The sequence below is a fragment of the Haliotis asinina genome, chromosome 3, assembly GCF_037392515.1.
Source record: "Haliotis asinina isolate JCU_RB_2024 chromosome 3, JCU_Hal_asi_v2, whole genome shotgun sequence".
Lineage (NCBI taxonomy): Eukaryota > Metazoa > Mollusca > Gastropoda > Lepetellida > Haliotidae > Haliotis > Haliotis asinina.
The window spans coordinates 69,398,613-69,420,145 of NC_090282.1; the positions used below are offsets into that span (position 1 = coordinate 69,398,613).

General features: G+C 37.0%; 1 protein-coding gene across 2 annotated transcripts; it reads left to right on the top strand.

The window, feature by feature from the left end:
* Nucleotides 1-3,822: 3,822 nt before the first annotated feature.
* LOC137278377 (zinc finger protein 431-like) lies at nt 3,823-20,546 on the top strand. Of its 2 annotated transcripts, none has more exons than XM_067810671.1 (2): nt 3,823-3,845; nt 11,583-20,546. In XM_067810671.1, exon 2 carries the CDS (start codon nt 11,653-11,655, stop codon nt 13,912-13,914), a length of 2,262 nt encoding a protein of 753 aa, XP_067666772.1. In that variant the 5' UTR covers nt 3,823-3,845; nt 11,583-11,652; the 3' UTR covers nt 13,915-20,546. The 2 variants fall into 2 exon arrangements, with proteins under 2 accessions (XP_067666772.1, XP_067666773.1); XM_067810672.1 differs by lacking the exon at nt 3,823-3,845 and adding an exon at nt 3,853-4,111.
* The last annotated feature ends 987 nt before the right edge of the window (nt 20,547-21,533 follow it).

The window sequence follows — 21,533 nt, forward strand, 5'->3', positions numbered from 1 at the left end:
CTCAGCGAATATAATTACTTCTGAAAATAAACTGTGCCCAATCTTTAATACTACGCTGCAGCCATATTGGCTTCACTGGTTACGTAACGGTCCGAGACAAACGTTCAGGGGCTTCTCGGGGAGTTTCTTCTCCCTGTATATATAGTCTCCCTGATACAACTAACTGAAATTCGTTCCTTCTATGACGTCACTGCAGGACTCTGGCGACAAGGTTACGTTTCGTTTGCGGGCGAGAGAGAAGCAGTCGGCTTTTTAGCAACTTTTAAGCGCTTGGTATTACAATTAACCGCATTTTTTTAAAAATGGTGTTCCGTTTATGACTACCCAGAAGTCTTTCATATTTAGTGGTAAAATGAGTACCAAAAATTGAGTTTATTCGTTTTTAAATAAAATGAACTGTATTGAAGATGAAACACATGCTAGATGCTAGAAATAGGTTTATAACTCCAATTTTGTATGAGAACATCAGCAAACAAAACTTAATACACATACTCAACAGTAAAGATAACCATATTATCATAAATGTTTGTAATCTTTTTAAAATGTGTACATAAAACTAGGGTTGGTCAACTGTGAAAACATAAACCAGTCACTTTTATGTGCGCTTATTTCAGCTAATTTATTTTGAATTATGGACCTTTGGCCTCTATACTGAATAAAATGTCTGTCCGTCCGTCCGTCCGTCCGTCTGTTTGGCTGTCTGTTTGTCTGATGACCTCCAAACAGAACAGACCACGTGTTTTCCTAGTCCTAGATTATCAAAGTCCTCCAGGTTAGTCACTTTACAATTTTGATCTAATCTAGATATAATTACATTCTTAAATATATTCATGCTGACTCGTGTTGTACAGTGATGTTAGACACCATAATACGTTTCTCATATTAAATAGATCCTTGATGATTTAATGAAGTTGCATATCAGATAACATATATTGTAGTTCAGATTTGAACCGAGGACGGTTATTAAATGAAATAGCGTATATTATACACCAAGTAAATTACGTTTGCAAGATATCTCAGTTGCATACGTGACCTTTTCAGATGAGCGATAAGTTATTCACCATAGAACGGAATGCACTAATATCAGCAACGCTTATGAGGATACAGAGTCTTCATTAGAACCGAAGTAACTGGCTCAGTGAGCACTTGATGATCATTCTCGGCAGGTGGTGCATGCAGCTCAGACTGTGAGCCGCTAACTGCCATATGCGTGAGTGAGTGAATGTTTTACGCCGCTTTTAGGAATATCCCAGCAACATCACACATTGTACACATGTGGGGAATTAAACCTGAGTCTTCGACATGGCGAGTGAAATACCTTTATCCCCGTTGTCATATTACCATCTCATTCTCCCGGGTACCTTCTAACCGTTCGATGAACAGAAAAGATATATCTCAGAACACCACATGCCTATGGAGACAACATGTGTAACATGTACTCACTAGGGGTGGAGAACCGAAAGAATTTTACGCCTCTCTGGAATCTGTGGAGGGGAATACTGCAATAATGTGTATAAATTGGCATTTCTTTCAGGAAACTTCTGCAATGTTCCAAATCTTTCTCTCTATGAATGTATATAAATTAACATCTTTCCGAGACATCGGGAGGAAGTTATAGTCATTATTATCCCACCTATCATCAGCTACCTCATAAAATACTAGTAGATTCTAGTGACGTAGTTAACATATGTTATGGAAAGTGTATATGAAATGCAAGGTAAAAGATAGCATTCATTTGAGAAACGTATTTGACCAAATAATTACAATCGTCATCAAACTATCACTAGGCAAATGTGGTTATATGTATTCCTACCCCTTGCAATAAACCTACCCATGAAGGACCGAGGTAGAATAGACTTTCCGCAACCCATGTTTGCCGTAACAGGCGACTATAAACTTACTCACTGACTCACTCCAGTAAACATAGTTAAACATAGTTTAAAGGTGTCGTTCTTTTCTTTATTCTATTAGATAAAACGGTTAAAATGCTCATGTGTGCACCAGCAAAATCCATTTACATTTACATGTGATCATTGATATCGGAACTTTGCCGTCGGAACTGTCACATGTCACAAATCATAGGCCACAGGTCGGTACTTCCTCTTCTCTAACAGCGTCTGTGATGCAGATGGTATGATTAAATATAGTTATTAATAATACGCTTACACAGACTGGATAACAGGCATAAAATACTTTAGTTTGTTACCATCTGTCAGCATTGGCAATGCTTGGCATGAACAATTTGAAGAATCTCATTCTCATCGCGATCTCCCGATGCTCTCTCTCTCTCTCTCTCTCTCTTTCTCTCTCTCTCTGTGTGTCTGTGTGTGTATATATATTGAAACTGGCAGTCTAAGTTATATTTCGTTACACTCCACTGAGTCTCAGTAGAGGAGTGTAACGAAAATTACTGAGGATAAGTTTACTTAGATTGTTGAAACTGGGAGATAGAACTTGCTTGTCAAATGTGCAACTTAAAATGATGTCAAAGATTTAATGTTTTATATGTTTGTTTAGCCTATTTATCGTTAAAAATAGATATATTAAGACATGTTATTATGTACATCCTGAAACTGATACTATCATCACTGATGAATCAATTCAGGAAAACGTTTAGAATTTGTTTCCATATTTATTTCCAAAGTTTTTATTCTATGGCAGATTGTACTACTACCCGCAAATGGATAATTACTGTACTACAACCCTTTTCGGTATGAAATAAACATTGATTGCTTAGTGTTTAATTAAAACTCAGATAAAATCATAATAAATATAATATGAGGTAACCATGTTTTAACAAATTACACATTTTGAAAAAAAAGGACGTCATAAAAAAAACACCCAAAACAAAAAAACCAAAACATTGTCAGCATACACAATCCAATATTAAAAAAGTTGTGTCAGTAGCGTTTCTTATTTGATTTCAAGTAAAATCAAAGAGATATATATTATGGAATTCGTGTATGTTGTATTCAGTTGTACTATTGGCTTGAAATTGTACGTGATGGAACACTATGCGGTTGACCAGACCAGCTGTACATAGAATCTGTATATTGGAGGATTGTTTGTGCAAATACTTCGTTGCAACCGAGTTAACTATCACAACATTCAATTAGTAGTAAAATCACAGGTGTTACTTAAGTAATTTCAGGATTTCCTAAACAATGATACTCAGACAAAAAACATGTTTAACTAAACAAAATGTTTGCCAATTGATTGTCACGGCAATTAAGTGTTTGAACACTTGTCTGTTGTGTCGGTTCTGCACGGGTGGTTCTCCGCGCAGACCATGCCTAATTGTTTAATGTTTAACAAAATATTGAAAGGAAGAACAAGCATGTCATCAATTAGTAATATCACAATCGAAATGGAGGTGTTAATGATCTTTAACTTAAACACAGTAACGAAGCTTTTTCAACGTTGATATCGATATATCATTGGACAAGTAGGCATTTTTAGATTTCAAAATTTTAAATGTGTATCACCATCGTCTTACATCAGAATCGACACTTTTAACAATACAACACACAGTCTGTAAACATGTGAAAATTATATCAGGGGTAATGTAAAATCCGTATATAGTCTGCCTGATTATATGACATTTCTTTCAAAAGGTAAGTACGAAATCGGGAACGTTAGATTCCACTATTACAAAAGAATAAAAAAAATGTCAAAGTTCATTTTCACTGCATGTTGAAAATAGTTTGGCGTGAGACGATTCGAACTTGGAACCTTTCTTGTATGAGCAATGATCCGTTTCAGCTAACGTCCCGCGCCAAACAAGAGTTACCTTATCTTGAGTTATCGTCCTTGAACTTTGATGGCGGAAGAAGTTGTCTGAAGAGGTGAATTTCTTCCCTGTGTTCAAAATCAACTCGCAATAATATCTACATGTGGCGATATTTTGTTTAATGAGTTGCGTAAGCCGGTGTTGTAGTCAATAATCTAAACGTCGAATGTGTATAGCGTCGCAAATTTGAGGAAAATAGACGAAAATTCTTTTCTCAGTTGGGGGTCACAAGTGTGTCGAAAATCTGAATTGAGACAAAAGTTTCCATGCTCGGGTCAATCCGGTTCACAAATGCCAACTTTTCTCAAAAGAAGAGTACAGGTATGATATTTCTATCATCTCGGAATTACTCTGTGATGTGTATTGCGTGTAACAGAACTGAGACTGTGTGAAACCCGCGCCTTGATTTTCGTCGAGTTTCTGATGTACACAACCATTTTATAAGTTTTCAGAAATTAATCCTATTCTCATCAGAAATGAATGTGAACCTATGGTGTGTTCCAGTGTTTTCCTTGAATTCACATGTGCCTATGTGCGTTTAATTTTTAAAATTTAGGTATATTACACAGTGAAATGTTTATGCTTTGTTTTGTCCTGAAATGCTCTAGATATTGCCATTATAGTGATAGTACCACTGATTTCCCTATTTGTTTAATTCTGTGGTATTAGACCGGCACACATAGAGTGCTGTCCAAAAGAACTGTGTGAATGAGCTAACTGTACATGCAGTCTCAGAAAACGCTTTTGAGGATGAGTGTAAACCTTATTTTCCTAGTCCTAACACCTTGCTAATGCCGCTTGAACAAGCCAAACAGTGTTTAGATTTACTATTTTTATACATTTTGCCACTTTTATTCAGTTCCAGGCTGTATTTGAATTCAATCATGGTGAGGAGGTGCAGGAAAATAATGATTACATGTCCATGTGAACTATGATACTAGATTCATAGTAGGCTGTATGTGCTTAGTACAGTTCAGGTATTTAGGATATGAAATTTAGAGGGAGGCATCACATCTAATACAGACTAGATCCAATAATAGATAATGTTACTCACTTTTCAGTGTGTTTTCTAGGGTACGATCAGTTTTCTTGTATCTCTCACCTGGTAATAGTATCTGACAAGATCTCCCCAGTTTTATCTTGTGATGTGAGCATTCAGTGTAACACAGTATGTGTAGGATTACAGTATTTTCAGTTAAGTACTGATTCTATTACTTTTGTTGGGTTGAATCCCATCCAAGATTTGAAACCAGACTTGTTCTTGTCTATGGACCAAAGATGTAATATCTCTTCAACAGCAAAAACAACAACAACAACGACTACTACAAATTCTTCTAATGGGAGAGCAGTATAAATAATGGCCATATTTATGCCATATGCAGGCTGAAATGCTCTTGAATCATAATTACTGATGGAACTGGTTTTTAGCGAAAGCTCCGACGTTCAAGTGTTCGTTAATGCTTAGTCAACAGCAGTCCCTCTCACACATAGATATCCACATTTAATTCTTAGAATTGCAATGAGATACACATGAAGGATGAAAGATTGTAGATGTCACCTTCTGTAATATGAAGTACATTAAGTTGACATCCGTAAATTTTCACCCTTCTGATATAGAACATTCCACTGTTGAAAACAATTTTAAGATGATCTGAAAATACCTGGCCTTAAAAGTTCAGCTTCAAACCTTTCAAGACTAGACTCAACTTTCTGAGTTATGTTTTTGCATGACTAACAACTAGGTGCAAGTCCAACAAAACATGTCTAGTTCATTAACATGGTGACTGCCTTGCATGTTTTTTTTGTGCAGATTTAGAAAGCATTTGTACCATCCCCTGGGCTTGACAAATATTTTACGAATCTATTTATGCTCAAATGTTGAACTGCAGTGCACACACACTCATTGTCAGTGGGACAGGAACTCTGAGATGTTTCTTTGACAAATATGATCAAATTATCTTTGCATTACATTGTCATAATGCTTGTTGTGAATACCACTTGTATTGCAAGTGACAGGAGAGATGGTATGTCAGTCCCTCCTGCATTCCGCAATTCTGCCGATTAAGTCATGGAAATTACTTTTTTATGCAGAAAATTGTCTGGGGTGTAGAAAACATTTTCATGCAGAATACCTAATGTGTAATTTTCTTATTTTGTCAAGATTGACTATCAACTGAAATGAAAAGTACTAAATCTGAAAAGTAAGGTTGAGTACACAAAGTATCACAGCAGGGGAGTCAGAAATGGGCTTCACAAATTGTAGTGTTTGTACCCATGTAGGGAATTGTACCCTGATCTTCAGCGTGACAAGCGAACAACCACAAGGCTACCCCACCATACCTGTAACTTAGAATGGGGTCAGGTACTGTTTGATACGCTGGCTTTTGACATTGATCATGGAGATCAGTCATTATCAAATGAATATTGATTGATTATCAATAAATATCAGAGAAGTAACTTTGGGCAAAAATGACTAAAGAATCTGAAAGAAATGATCACATTTCATGTCAGTGGTGAGTCACATCAATGGTGAGTTGTGACATATTTAGGCTTGGATTCCCCCAAACATGCCATCTTAAACATACTTAAAAAGAAACCCCTGAATAAAGACCTAACCTTGTGCATTTTATGAGTGAACCTAAAATTATGTCATTTCAATAGTTCATGTTTGATGTTATTGATTACACAATTTTCATATATATAATCATTAATAATATTCCCATCAATGATATTTCCGATTATCGATCTTTTATGTCCAGCCCAAGTGTTGGAGCAAGCATTGTATCCAGGATGTATCCAGGGCATAGTGGAGACATACTGGATTGTATACCTTGGCGTTGTTGAGGATGACCAGTACTGTGCTTGATGGTGTTTTTGAACATTGAGAAGTTGTAGTTCTGTACTCATGTGTCAAAACCATCTTCAGTTCTAATGATATCCCTTTATCGTGTACAGTCGAGCTATCTGATATATCAATGTCAGAAGTGATTGCCATTTTGACTTACATGCTGCATATCACTTGGAAGTAATGGGTACAGTGGGTATCGTTCAATTATTAGTGTTATATTTTGTCTCCTACTGCTGCAGTCCAGATTGTTTTGTTATGTATTGTACTGTATGGCAGTACAAAAATGGCAGTACATCAGTCTTATTTCGGTTTGAAATGTGACCCTTCCAGGGTAGAATAGGTCTTCAGCAACCCATGCTTGCTACAAAAGGTTACTGCTTGTTGTAAGAGGTGACTAATGGGATCGGATGGTCAGACTCACTGACTTGGTTGACATGTCATCGGGTCACAGTTGCACTAGTTGATGCTCATGCTGTTGATCACTGGATTTTCTGGTCCAGACTCAATTATTTACAAACCGCTGCCAAATAGCTGGTATATTCACGAGTGCGGAATAAAACTAAACTCACTTAATCACTCACTCAGTTTGAAAGGTATTAACATACTAAGCCTTTTTACTGATCCATATTTCAATACTTTTAATATTTCATTTTGTGTCAGTAAGTATCTGAGTCCGGCCTGTTTGTAGGATTGTCAGCGCCATACCTGTGCTTGCCTGTTTCACGTGGTATCTCCAGCACCTCTGGCTTCACTTCCACAGCATACTGACACACTGAGAAGTAACTTAAATAACGCAGGTTGTGTTAATTCCAACTTGTGGTTAGATCAAGTGCAGATTTCTAACACTGGAGAATGTAAGATGGCTAGCTGCTGTTACAAACTGACTGCTAAGATATCTACTGTTTATGTTCCAATGATATTTTAGCTCACCATGCACACAAGGTGATGTATATGTATGTCGTATGCGATGATATCAGTCATGTGTCCACACACCTATTTATCATCCCAAACAGCCTCACATGGGTACAGCGTGAAGCCCATTCGTGTACCCCTCCCTGATGTTGCTGGAATATTGATAAAAGTGATGTAAAACCAAACTCAGCCCATCAGTCATCTCAAGCTGTGTTTCTTTTCACAGGAGATACTTCTTGTGTGAGATGAAACAATATCTTTTAGTACAATGCCCTGACAATACTATGGTGTCATGAACTTGATGATGTTACAATTCTGTGATACCATTTCACTGCAAGTCTAACTTTGTCCACAGAACCATGTTCAGGGATGGACATTTTTCATTGAAAACTAATGAAAGGTGAATTTTGATGATAAATAGAATCTCACCCTTGTGTCTTCTGACTTGAAAGCCTGGGATGTTTTAACTTTTAGCAACTCATGGTGATACATTTGATTTGAGCAGACACAGTGAGATTCTTTATATGTTAATTTTGTGATTCGAGTCGATATGTTTCTTAATTTGGCTTCAAAATCAGACATCCTGACAAAATGTGCATGGTTAATAAAAAAATTGAAAAGATACCTGTAATTTGCTGCAGAAATCTTCCTTTGTCATGACAGAATTATTTGGCAAACATTTTAAGTGGGGAATAAGTCTGAGAGACATAAATCTGGCTTCTTGATTTTTCATTCTGGCTTCTTGATCTTTCACCGCAATTATTGCTACAAATTCACATAACCTCTTGTAGATCAAAGGCAAGTTTGAAATATCTTGTGCAATCTACCAAACATCAAATAATAACAAAATGTCAGATAAAGTTTACTTGGGATTTAGCCATCTTCCCCATTATGACGTATATCATAGTGGTACAAATGGTAATAGGTTCACCTAAGATGCATAGTTCAGGGATATGAAACTCAAAGAATCAAATGGTAGTCTGGTATTTTGTCTATAGTCAGTTGATGAAACTGTGTGTTCAGTCGGTATCCTTGCGAATCAGCATTAGGGCAGGTCCCAAGCACATGCCGCTGTTCATTGCTGCAGCATTTGAAATAATCACAGTCCTGGAGGCCCAGTGTCAGCTGTTATTGTATTGGGCCAGCAGTCTCAAATATTTGCAGGCCCTTGTGGCCTTCCGTAGAGTATCTGTCTTGTTTAGCTAAAAACTGGAATCTTTCCCCTAGTTGTTTTCTTTATTATAGTTCAGGAAAGTTAAGATAGATTACAGTTTCACTTCCTGAGATTTCGCTGCTTTAAACTGAGGAATGTCAGCACCAGTCTTTAACAAATAAAAGCTCATCTCTGCACCATAGAAACTTTGTACGCTGTAGTCTATTTTGGTTTAGAATTGGTGTGACTTTAACAAAATGGCCAGCAGATTTCTTCAGGGCCTGTAGATTTTAAAGCCTGCAGGCGGCAATATAGGCCTTGATGGTAAACTGACAAATTGAAGTAGTGCAAATGCAAGGGAGTTCATTCATTGAACTGAATGGTAGTGGTGTTCAGATGATAAGAAATAATGAAAAAGCTATCGAAAGAAGGATTAAAAATTATGATCGATTGTTTAAAACATACACATGTTTTTGACAAATTTTGTTGTTTAAGTAAAACACACTTGAATGACATACACTAACCATTAAATTTGATAAATGTTCATGAACAAATATGTGCTCATCAGAGTAAAGCAGTGTGCATTGTCAAACTGTTACCAGTTTTATAGTTTAATTACAATTCCAGTGGCTTTTTGGATTTGTGGAAATTTCAGTGCATGACATTATTTAGTTATAGAAACACATAGACGAGGAAAAACCTTTCGAAAACCCTTAACACTGTATATTGCAATAATGTATATATTTCAACTGTAATTGATGATCGTTCACCACAAGTCACCAATAATCAGTAGTGGGTTTGTTTTCCGATTGTCATGACTACCGATAAGTAATGGAGTAAGTAGACAATGGAATGCAGTCACAAATCTAATTTCAGAGATTTATCTCAAGCCCTGTTATTGAGGATCTCTGGAGTCCATACTCTTAATTTTCATGGGTCCTGGATGACAAAATGGGATCTCAGACATTTAAGCATTATTATTAAATATTAATACTATGCGGAAATATTGCAGTAATTCAGTTTCTGTTAAATGTTTGTGTATCACTCACTTATATTGTTAGAAGTACCATAACCCAGCTAGTAGCAAACTCAGTGATGACTTATTGTTACTTCAAATGAAATTTTACAAAAAGTATTTGTGGAGGCACGAGTAAATTTTGTTGCGTCTGTTGTCAATTTTTATGAGTGAAAAATGCAGGAATTCATGTCCGGTAAATCCCTGAAATTAATGGATGGTAAGGCTTCATGACCACGACCTCCTTTCACAAAGGGCTAAGGTGATCGTAAGTCACCAAGGTAACCTTAGTGCAGTGTTAAAGAATAGGAGTTCATGTTAACCTTAGTAAAGGTTGCTTCGTGAAAGGAGCCCCTGGCTGATAACATGTGATGATATTGCAGTGATTGTTGGCACTATCCCTCTCTGGGTTGTCTCATCCAATCGGGATTATTGCAACTGCTGATTTCAAATGAAATATTTCTGTGCTTTAAATACTCAATAACACTAAGAAATTGGCCAACAAATGATGTTTATCAACACTGTAAACACAGAAGTAAACCAAAAGGCCCACATGGGTTTTACTGTCTGCATTCATTGACATCGAGTACTGGTAGAGCTGTGAAGTGTCATCAGGTGACCGTTTCAGCTGGTTCCATGGTAGCATTTGGAACTGCTCATTGGTGAAGTCAGTCTGACTTAATGTCACAATATGATTTGAATGATGTTACCCCTGCTGATAACGCAACAAAACATTTGTGTGTGATATTTCTATGTGTCAATATGCATACGAACAGACTTGCACTTTCTGGGAAACGAATACCATTCAGCCATGTTTTTCAATCAATCAGAACACACAGACTTTGATGTGACACTGCCCAAGATGTGTTTAACCAATCAAATAAGGAATAGTCTGTTTCCCTGGAGAGTGCAGTCTAAGTAACCTTAGCCCCAGTATTATTCGCTACACTCCACCACTGAGTCTAACAAACCCTATTAGAAGATTGCGTCAGGTAACCTTTGAGCGACCTATGACCGTCCAGTCAATAGCGAGATGGTTAAAAAGATTTAACCAATCAGACAACGGCTACTACTTTGGGATCGGAGGGTCTTACAAAATAATAAGGTCACTGACACAGATCTCTCCACAAACACATATCCACATATAACACAGTTATTTGACCTGCGGAATATATGCGTTGGGGTTTCTGTTGACATGTTTCCCATTCGCTAGTATGACATCCTTGAATATTTCCAGAAAAACTATTTTCAGCCTCTGTTTACTCCCAGTTGTCATGGTTGTAATGTGTGCGATGTGCATCACCTGGAAGCAGTCGTATGCTAAATAGCATTTGTAATCGTTAGGATACAAATCTTTTCGAGATAAAAGTTTGTAGGGTCTGTGCAAAAGTCCACTTTCGCGATTTGGTAAGCTGTGTTCTGATTGGTCAATCTCAAAGGTTACCTGACGCGACTCAGTAGTGGAGTGTAACGAAAAGTACTGAGGCTAAGTTTGCTTAGACTACTGGAGAGTGAAAAGTGATTGTCACTATTGTCTGTTTGCAATTTAAACTTACTGATGAATTTCACTTTAAACAAAAAAGTAACTCAAATCCAGTGAAATTTAATAATACCTTGCCATTTGAACATTTAAATCTCAGAATTTTCTTCCACTTCTTTCATCCGAAGTTGAATAAAATTCTGTTTCTAAAATGTTCAGTTGGCAAGGTGGCAGTGAGGATTCTCAATTTTAGTTTCATGAGAGTCCATTTTCTTTTTTGTTCAAAGTGAAATTCATCTGTATATTTTCACTGAAATCAAACTATAACCTACTGAATTCATTGTTAAAATTACACATTCTAAATCTTTGTGTTTTTCTTTTCAGGAGCTCACCAATTTGACTGTAGCGGAAGATGTGATCTGGACCTGCCAGCCTCATCTCTGAAACTGTCAGAATGGCTTCGGGTCCCTTCACGGCTGCTGGGCAGCTGGGTAGCAACATGATGTGCATGGGTGTGCCTGCACTCAACTACGCCTACATGAACATGATGAGGAATCCCAATAGTGCTCTTGCCCATTTGGCAGAAAATCAGGTGAATCCTAACCTGGAAACTCAGATCAGGAACCACATTGGTGAGAACTCCCTGATCAGTGTCCTGCATACCCCGGATGGAAAAGTGTTCCGCTGTAATTTGTGTGCCAAGTCGTTCACAGTATGGACTGAACTCGAAATACACTTGCGAACTCATGCTGGGGAGGGTACGACTACGACTGGTCACATGACCCAGGTGTTCAATGAGGAAGGCGAGACAACTTTCGGCTGTAATCTCTGCGAGAAGAAATTCAAAGTGTGGGGTCACTTGCAAGCTCATATTCGCAGTCATACAAATGTCAACAAGGACAAAGGGCATGTAAACCTGCAGAATCATGTCAATGTTCAGAATCAGAATCAGAATCCCAATCAAAACCCTGAAATGCAGAACCTCGAGCTCAGGGACAATGTTCAGAAGTCTCAGAATGAACCAAAGATGAACATTAACCAAGTCAACCTATCTAATGGTGAAAACATTTTGCAAAAGTTGTCAATTTTCATGTGTAATGTGTGTACAAAAACATTCAAAACACGAGAACAGTTGCAGGAGCACGGGAAACTGCACAATCACAGCCTAGATGGAAGGAAAGAAGGCACCTGTATGAACATAGGCACTGATCCAATGGACATCACTTTTGACTGCAATCTTTGTGCAAGAACGTTTTCTGCTCGCGAGTTGTTTCAGGACCACATGAAGAGTCATGTAAATGACCGTGCTGCCCTCTACATGATGTACACTCCAGACAAGGAGTGCCCCTACAAATGTAATTTCTGTGGGGAGACATTTAAGGTGATGATGAATCTGCAGAACCATATCAAGACGCACATGCTAAACACGAACATAAACACAACGAAGATCAAGACCGAGAAACAGTTTAAATGCACAGAATGCAAGAAGTCATATGATGTCTGGGGCCATCTCCAGGCCCACATGAAGAAACACACTGGAGAGAGCAAAAGTGCTGCTCAGCTTGTTGAAGGTCAGATTCCCTTCAAGTGTGAAATATGTGACAAAATCTTTTCTGCCAAAGCTCATTTAATGGGGCATATGAAGAGTCATGGTGATCCAGCTGTTTGTGACATTTGTGGGAAGGAATTCATGTCCCAGAATCATCTTCAGCGACACAGGATTATCCACACAGGGGAACGTCCTCATAAGTGTGATATCTGTGGAATGAAATTCATTCGTAAGGAACACTTGAAGAGACACGTGATGACGCACTTGGCAGACAAGTCAGTCATGTGCGGATGTGACATGTGCGGCAAATTTTTTAGCCGTCCAGAACATTTGCGTCGGCATTATCGTATGCACACTGGTGAAAGGCCTTTTAAATGTGACCTTTGTGAGAAAGAATATTCTCGTAAGGATCGCCTCCAGCACCACATGAGAAGCCATGAGAAGGAAGTCCGTGATGTGCTGATGAACAGTGCATTCAATATGAATGAGATGGTAGGCCAGACAATGAAACGGTCGTCATCAAGTGGTGAGGGGCAAACTAGCTCCAACTCCAGTATCTCCAGCCAGTCCTCCAATGGTGATGTCAACCAGCAACAGCAACAACAACAGCAACAACAGCAACAACAACAACAACAGCAACAACAACAACAACAACCTTCTCAGTCTTACCCTCAAGTATCTAGTGCTCAGCAGTTCTCTCACTCCCCAGATATGAGCCTTAGTCAAGCTTCCATGTCATCCAACAACCAGAATCATAATCACAATAACAACAGCAACAACGGTGAAGCCCCATCGCACGCAGAGCTTGCAGCCGCCTGCAGCAGTCCTGCACTTGCTCAGGCACCCATCATCACAGCTGAACAAGCTGTCCGTCTGTCACAGAGCATCAATGTGCCCAACTGTAGTCAGGCCCAGATGATGAATAACGCCATCAAGATTCCCTTAGTATGCTCTTCCCCAGCAACCATCATTGCACCAGCGATTGCTCTACAGACCATTGGTCAGGGTCTGCACATGCCTGGTCAGAACCTTGGACTTGCTAGTCTTCAGGACCGTCAGCACATGATGCATGGACACTCGATGGATGGGAACTTGGGTCAAGGTCAGATGTTGAACATGCTAAGACAGACTCATACGCCTGTTAGCCATTATGGGAACTCCTGTTAAGGAAACCGGTGTGGTTTAGTTAGTGGTGCACAGTAATCCTATGGTGGTCTACGGACATCCTCTGGGGAAGTATTGACATCCTCCAGTGATCCACCAGCTTCCACTAGCATCCGTTTAGAAGATTGTAGACCAACATCCTAGGGAGATTGTGTTGATAGTGAACTAAGTCTAGACTGGAAGGCATGATCCTTAGTAGATGGCGAACCCTGTTCCAGTTAGTCATACTGAATAGCTTGTCAGTATCATGTATAGGTCTCTTGACGTACAATATGGAGGTGCGAATTACCATATCTTGTATTAATCTTGTGAACATTTATCATGCATCTGTTGTCATGGTAACAGACCGTCTTCATATAGTGCTAGATTTTATATTGATGATTCAGCAAAGCATCATGCTACTTTTGTCTCCAATTGGTCATGATTTTGTTTGAGAAGTATTAGGTCTACACATATCGTGAATTCTGACAATAGAAATAGGAGACGACACCAAGTACACTCAAAATGAGCCTTTCAGAATAACGATCTATTCTGTATTTACTTAAGTCAGTGCCACTGAAGGAAAGATGGAGCTATGTATGTTATGTGTAGGGTCAGGAATGATCAAATTGTCTCAAGTAGAAGACAGAAGCCTGGAACTGAGATGCCATCTTGACAAATGATTTATTCGCATATTTTTTCTGAGGCTGCTTAAGGCTGTGTAGATTGGTGCAGGAGAATGTCCTATCAAACATGCATATTTTAATTCTGCTTATGAGATTTATGTGCCAAATGATTTAATTTTAACCTTCATCCTGCTGTCTGAGAGACTGATGAGGTCAGTTGCAGGTGAAAGAGACGGAATCTTGGCAAGTCTTGTTGTTCTAACAGTGTTCATTTTTTCATATTTGATTTTGCAGATTTTATGAAATTGTTTGGATCATTGACATGATACGTGAGATGAGATGTTTTCTTATGATAATCTAAACATGTAACTGCATATTTTGCATTTGATTTTGATAGTGGGACCTTATTTCATTTTCTACATGTCCCTCAGACATCAACAGTTTGACTTATTTTCTCATTATTTGGAGATGCTGGGTATATTTGAACTGAAGATGCTGGGTATATTTGAACATACAGATTTTGGGTTTATTTCAACTTAAGATGCTGGGTATATTTGAACGTACAGATTTTGGGTTTATTTCAACTTAAGATGTTGCATATATTTGAACATAGGGACGCTGGGTTTATCTGCGTCCCTATAAGAATTTAATAATTTTGGTTGAAACATTTAAGATCATCAATACTGAGATAGGTTTTCAGGTATTTTCTCTTCATTCTTTGATTTGTCAACCTTATTTTCACAGCTGTTTAGGATAGTTATGAATGATGCTGTAGTTCTGAGTGAAATATTTTTTTTAATATTGCTTGCTGTGAATATCAACAAACTACTGTAAAGGTTGGAATTGGTAGATCCTTTTAAAGCTGATTTTGACAGATAAGTTTATAGTGCGCTCATAAAAGGTTGGTAAGTTGCAACTCATCTGTTTTCCACGGCCCTACATGGAACAAATTAAAAGGAAAAGTAATCGTCACTGTTAGATGGGAAATGGACCTCTTCTCTAGTTATTTTTGAAGTTTACCTGTTCTCAAATAAATTTTTGTTTAATTGTTTAGCAGAGCAATCTCAAAAGGAGTATGGAAGTGAAGGACAGACGTAACAACCAAACACACTTTAGTGCTTGCATACCATGCAATTTGAAATCCATTTTTTTACAGTCGTTTTGACTCAAAAGCTGAGCGATGAGTTGCAGTTTAACTTGAAAACAAATAAGCATATAATAATCAATTAAACGCTGATCGTAATCAAAACATCAGACCTACTGAGGTATTTGAAAATTTTAAGGCCTGAAAATGAAAAAAACGGTTTAACAAACTGTCATAAAATATTTCCACAGTTCACTGTTTGTTATGAAGGACGGGTGTGGGGAAAGAGGCATTTCATTGAGCATTTTGTTTTTATTACTTTTCGTGTTAGATTGAAATTCTTTGGTCTGATTTTAAGCCAAGCGGAGTGTAGTCATTGATGAATGAGTTAAAATGAACCGTTGAGTGATAAAGCTAGTTTTAGTGATAAAAACAACGCTGAAAAGCAACAATATGTCTATACTAACAATCAAAATATTTGTGTGAATAGAGACACTTTTCTGCAATATGTTTATTTTGTTTGCCAGTAAATGTGTGTTTAGTGTTCAATTGAATGTTTGTTGATATACATTATTCTTTCGCATTTAATTTTCTCGTACACATACTATGTATTTTACTTTGCATGATCATTTCATAACAAACACCATCTGACGTACACCATCTGACCACACATCACTTGTTAGAATCGAAGTCACATTTGCCAATGGCATGGTTGTGATACAGCTATGATTGATTATTAGTTAGTATATTCATTGTACTTTTGTTTCTTTTTATCTGTCCAAACATATATATACTTGATTTTATTTTGTATTTTACAAAACCAAACCAGTGTTTTGAATGATGTACATTTATGTAAACACGTCTCATTTCATCTTGTATGAAACTTGTTCATTTTAACCCCAAATGTTATTTGTGTGCCCTTTAAAAGGAAAAACATGTATCCATCCACTACTCTTTAGTGCTTTGACTTCCATACCATATGCTTAATGCTATGTTATAGTCGTGTTAGAGAAGGGGAGTTACCTCCCTTGGACCAGAAACCAACTTTTGAGGGCATTTTGAATGGCTTAAAATTTTGTTTGTTTCTTCTGAATGCTCAGACTGGAGTAAGTGGGCATTAAGCATTTTTGTTTGGTTTATGGTAGGATTTTTATGTTTTGTGTGTATTATGAAATTTGTTATAATTATGTGCTTTTTTCTCAGTTTGATGTATATTAAGTTTAGTCATGATTTAGTGTTTGCATCAAGTGGATTGAGATTTTGAATTCTGACACAAATGCACTGATTAAACTATGATATACTAACCACTTAGGTAGGTTACTGAAGTTTTGAAGTTACAGTACGGAATATTACCAAATATGAAAAATAGGATATAGTCTCATTTCTGGTAAATTCTTGTGGTACATAGTATTTCTAACAAAGAATAATAATGAAATTGGCAAAAATACATATTTGTTGGTTCATTTTGATATCCTTGAAGGGATTTGAAAGCAAATGTTTCTATCAAAATCACCCCCCAAAATGGAGCCCTCTCTGCTTGAGTTTATTGTATAAAAAGATATTTTATTTCTGAAAGTTTGCATGTACTTATTTGCTTAGCTGTAGCCTATAGAATTAGATATGCATGCATATTGGTAGTATATGTATCAGCGACTTGACCATGTTGTCTAAACCTATTTATTTTCAATCTGTTTCTGCTGGTTCATGAGCTTTCATATTTTCTCCTGTTTATGACAGAGGTCATATGAATATCATCACACGTTTCTGAGATCCCAGCTTGATGACAATGTTTTCCTGTGTGTTCAGTTTAAACAATGTTTCTACATCCTGGTGCCATGCTGTTTTCATGTATTCTATGATTCACTGAGAATGATACAGGTATATATTATTTGTTGAACTGCAGTGTGATCTATGAACATGTTTTATTGACTGTTACCTGTCTTATTTATATCTGTACAAGGGACCTAACTTGGTGTAGAAATAGCACTGAGGAACCATGCCACAAGGAAATTAATTTTTGTTTCATCCAAATTGTTAACACTGTTAGCCAAGAGACATTAAATTATGTTTAAAACAATTTTAGAATTCTTCAACATCAGTCTGTTCAGATGGTCAAATTGTGTTATTATTAATGCCACAAACAAAACTGATATTGTTTCGTCCAAAGTGTCAAGAATGTTAGACAAGAGACATAATATTCTGTTCAAAACATTTCTGAAAATCAACAACAAATTAGATATAGTTTTATCCAAATTGTCAAAAATCTTTGACAAGAGGCGATGAAATAAGCTAACAGTAATTTTTCTAAATTTGTTGTTCTCAGCAGAGTGCAAAATTGCCAGTGGCTAGTAAAAATCCAGTGGGACCCCTATAAATTGTAATCTCGGCTCAGTGACTGTAAATCTTCACCTGACTGGCTTGTGAATGTTCGTGGGGTTATTTTGTAAATATGTCACTTTCTAGGACTTGTCAAGTTATAGACTTCAATTCATACAAGATTATGGCCTGACAAATTTGTTGATCATGTTGACAGCTTAAAGATGAAACCAGTGTCATGCGAACAATAGCTTAGTCTCATCTATTTTTGTAATCCTTTGCTTTGTTTCAACATTCAAATTTCAAATTAGCTAATTATTTTATGGCCTGGTACCTTTCAACCACAGCTAGCCTGGCTGTCTGGAAAATTTGGAAGCTATTTTGCATACTGGTTCTCAGTCCTGTGTGTGGTGGACATAGGTGAAAGCATGTCCAACACACCATCTCTGTTCTGTGGCTTCAGCTGATAATGCAAGAAAGTGTAGACTACTAGTATTTTGTACGAGCATCTTTTGAGTTTTGAACATTCAGTCTTCAGGTAATTAAATGTTTATCCATTTCTGTGAGAACTGAAATAAGGTAAGCTGTGTAAATTGTGAAAGATATCATTTGCCAAATATTAACATCTAATGTCAATGAGTACAATGTAGATTTTCAATCTTGTCTTTCATTGGTAAGTCTCTGCATAGTGTTATTTTACAATTTCATGGAAAGTAAACAGGTCTGAGTCAATTCTCTCTCATAATATAAGAACTTAATAGAAATTGTGAGCATTTCTGATGAACTAATAATCAATTTCTTGTGGCATAACTGTAGAAGTAGATCTGAGTCGATAGTCTTTATCACAATGCTAGGTTTTCTCTGAACAAGTCTTATTCTTCCAACAGCTTGCTGCCATGATATCGTTTCTCTTTAGACGAATCGTTCGCTGACTAATAGGGTAGATGTTTTTGTCTAAGTTTAAACAGCCCTTGCACCATAGTCTGTCCCCTGTTGCGTGTGTTAGGTGATGAGAGCCATTATTTGAACTCAAAACATGTCTGTATAAACCGATTGATGATATGAATCATAAACAATGTGAAAATTTATGACTTAAATCAAACCAGAACCGTTGTCCTAGTCTTATTTAGGGATATAAAGAGCAGGAAAATGGCTGACATAATCAATTTTTTAAGTTGAAATATTTTAGTGAATTAAATTTATTTAATGTGTGAAATTTTAACTTATTATGAATATGAGTATGAACTAACATGTTTAATACGTAGTATACTGAAAATAGTAAGGTTGAAAGTGCAATAACTCCTTTTTTAAAGATTAGTCTTGCAGTTTTATAGAATTTTGGTATATTTATTACTTTCTATAACTTTACTTGTAAATAACTGTTCCAACTGAATATAAGCATGCCTGTTTTGTGTTTAACGGTAGATCTAATGAAGTAATCCATTTTACCTAGTTGAATAAAATGTCTTCTAAAACATTGTTCAGCTACAGTCAAGAGAAACATCGAAGGTCATAATTTACGAAAATAATAGTATCAAAGTGCTTAACTGGAGGTTGAACACTTTAAGACAGATACATTTACTAAACTTCAAGTATTGGAGTTTTGAAGTATTATGGAATCTCATGTTTATTTCCTTCATGTTTGTTGAACAACAACAGTTTTGTCCATGCATCTCTGTATTCAGTTATGTCCATTGCTGTTTTTTCATTGTGTTCATTACTTCACCTACTTAATCACTATAATCTGTTTATCTTTCTCTAATTTCTAATGGATTTTGGTTTAAACTGTTCTATGATTGTATTCAATTCATATGGCCAGGTTATCCTCTTTAACACTTTTGTTTTCAAGTGAGCAACGGTATGCTTGGAGCCATAAATGAATGTTGTCAAGTGATTTTTGTCACAGATCAATGACTTTGAAATCAAGTACAAATGCTTATATGTGAATTATACTACTCAATATTTGCTAAGGCTCACACTTAGACGTATTTTTAGTCCTTAGGTTATGCTGAGTGGTATGCTATGAGTCAAATATATGGGTCTACTAGCGTAAGTATGAATTTATGCTATTGCTTGCATGTTCAGGAAAAAAACTGATGACGTTTTTGTATGCTGTTTGTCTTTTTGTTATGACACTTATACAATGCATCAAATTTCTAAGATCCTTACGCCTTAATTGTTTTGTTTTGTTTTTTTAAGTTTTGCTTCACACAATGTCTAAACTGTCGAACCAGTCAATCTCAACTGTCCCTCTCAACCCCAAGCATTTAACAGTAGATGTACTTGTACATACTATTTTTGTAGTCATGCCCTTTTCTATTGAAAAAGGCTGAGGATTGTCTATCAGTATTTATCATGTTCATATCATGTATATTTCCCATAAAGATTGTATTACAAGGTGTTTTGATGGTGTAAACTGACAATATTTTTGTGTCATTTGTAATACTTAGACAAAACTAACAAGCATGACCACGGACAAATGTGTAACATAAGCCATGTTTCTATACACTAGGTGTTTTGGTTCTGTTAGGAGAGAATCAACTATGTGTGCAGGTCATCAGTCTGATGTAACAAACATGATAATGATAAACAGACAGATCCGTATGTAATAAACATTTTGATGTACATGAGGTGCTTGTGTTCATTTTTGTGGATATGTTTGTGTTTATACTTCAGGATGCATTGGACCAGATAGCCAGTTAGTTTTACTTGCAGTTTTCTGTTAGGTAGCCTCCCTTACACTAATGAGGATCCAGTGATACTGAATTCCATGTCTAATTCAGCCTGAATATGACCATTAGTTTGTCAGTGTCTAACAGGTGTTGCACCAGCCTATGGAACCTCTCCAATCAGCTCTTTCCACAATGTCTTGATACCACTGGACTTTTGGAAGTACTTATCAGGACCAACTCATGAACATTTGACCTGCGAAGATGAATTAGTCTTCAGAAACAACCCGGCAGGGTTCATGGAGACAGCATCTTGCTGGTTACACGAACAATAGCTTTGGTCGAAATGCAGTAATAATGGTGCTCAGGTGTAAAGTACATGCTATAAAGTATCTGTTCGAATTTGTATGGGAATATTATATACGAACCTGTAGAGAGGCGAGTCTTGATTTGCCCTTGATGTCATGACTTCACGGAAACCTTTGATGTTCGAAGGGAGAATGAGTGGGTTTAGTTTTTCCAGTATTCCAAGTATTTGACGGCGGTCTGTATATAATAGAGTCTGACAAAACAATCCAGTGATCAACACCATGAGCATCGATGAACGCAACTGAGATAGAAAGGGAGAAAGTTTCACAGCAAGGGGTCTTTGAATGTCTTTGAATTTTAAGTTATCTTAAAATCAACATGGATTCCAACCATTTCCATTGTTGTGATGGAAATGTTCATACGTGTCAGAAAAAAAACATGTTTTTTCCATCGTGGTCGATGAGTCTCATGGCCGTTTTGAAAACCCATCATTGCGAAAACTACAGGGGTGATTAAACTTTGTGTATAGATCCCCACAATTCATTTCATGCAGAGTTCTCTGTATCACGTGGATGAAATATGGCTATGATACCTAACACCTGCATCTGCTGTAGTCTGGCCTAAAGTCCCTGACAATTT

Excerpts from the sequence above, each read along its gene's own strand:
- LOC137278377 (XM_067810671.1), top strand. The coding sequence starts at position 11,653 with ATGGCTTCGGGTCCCTTCACGGCTGCTGGGCAGCTGGGTAGCAACATG.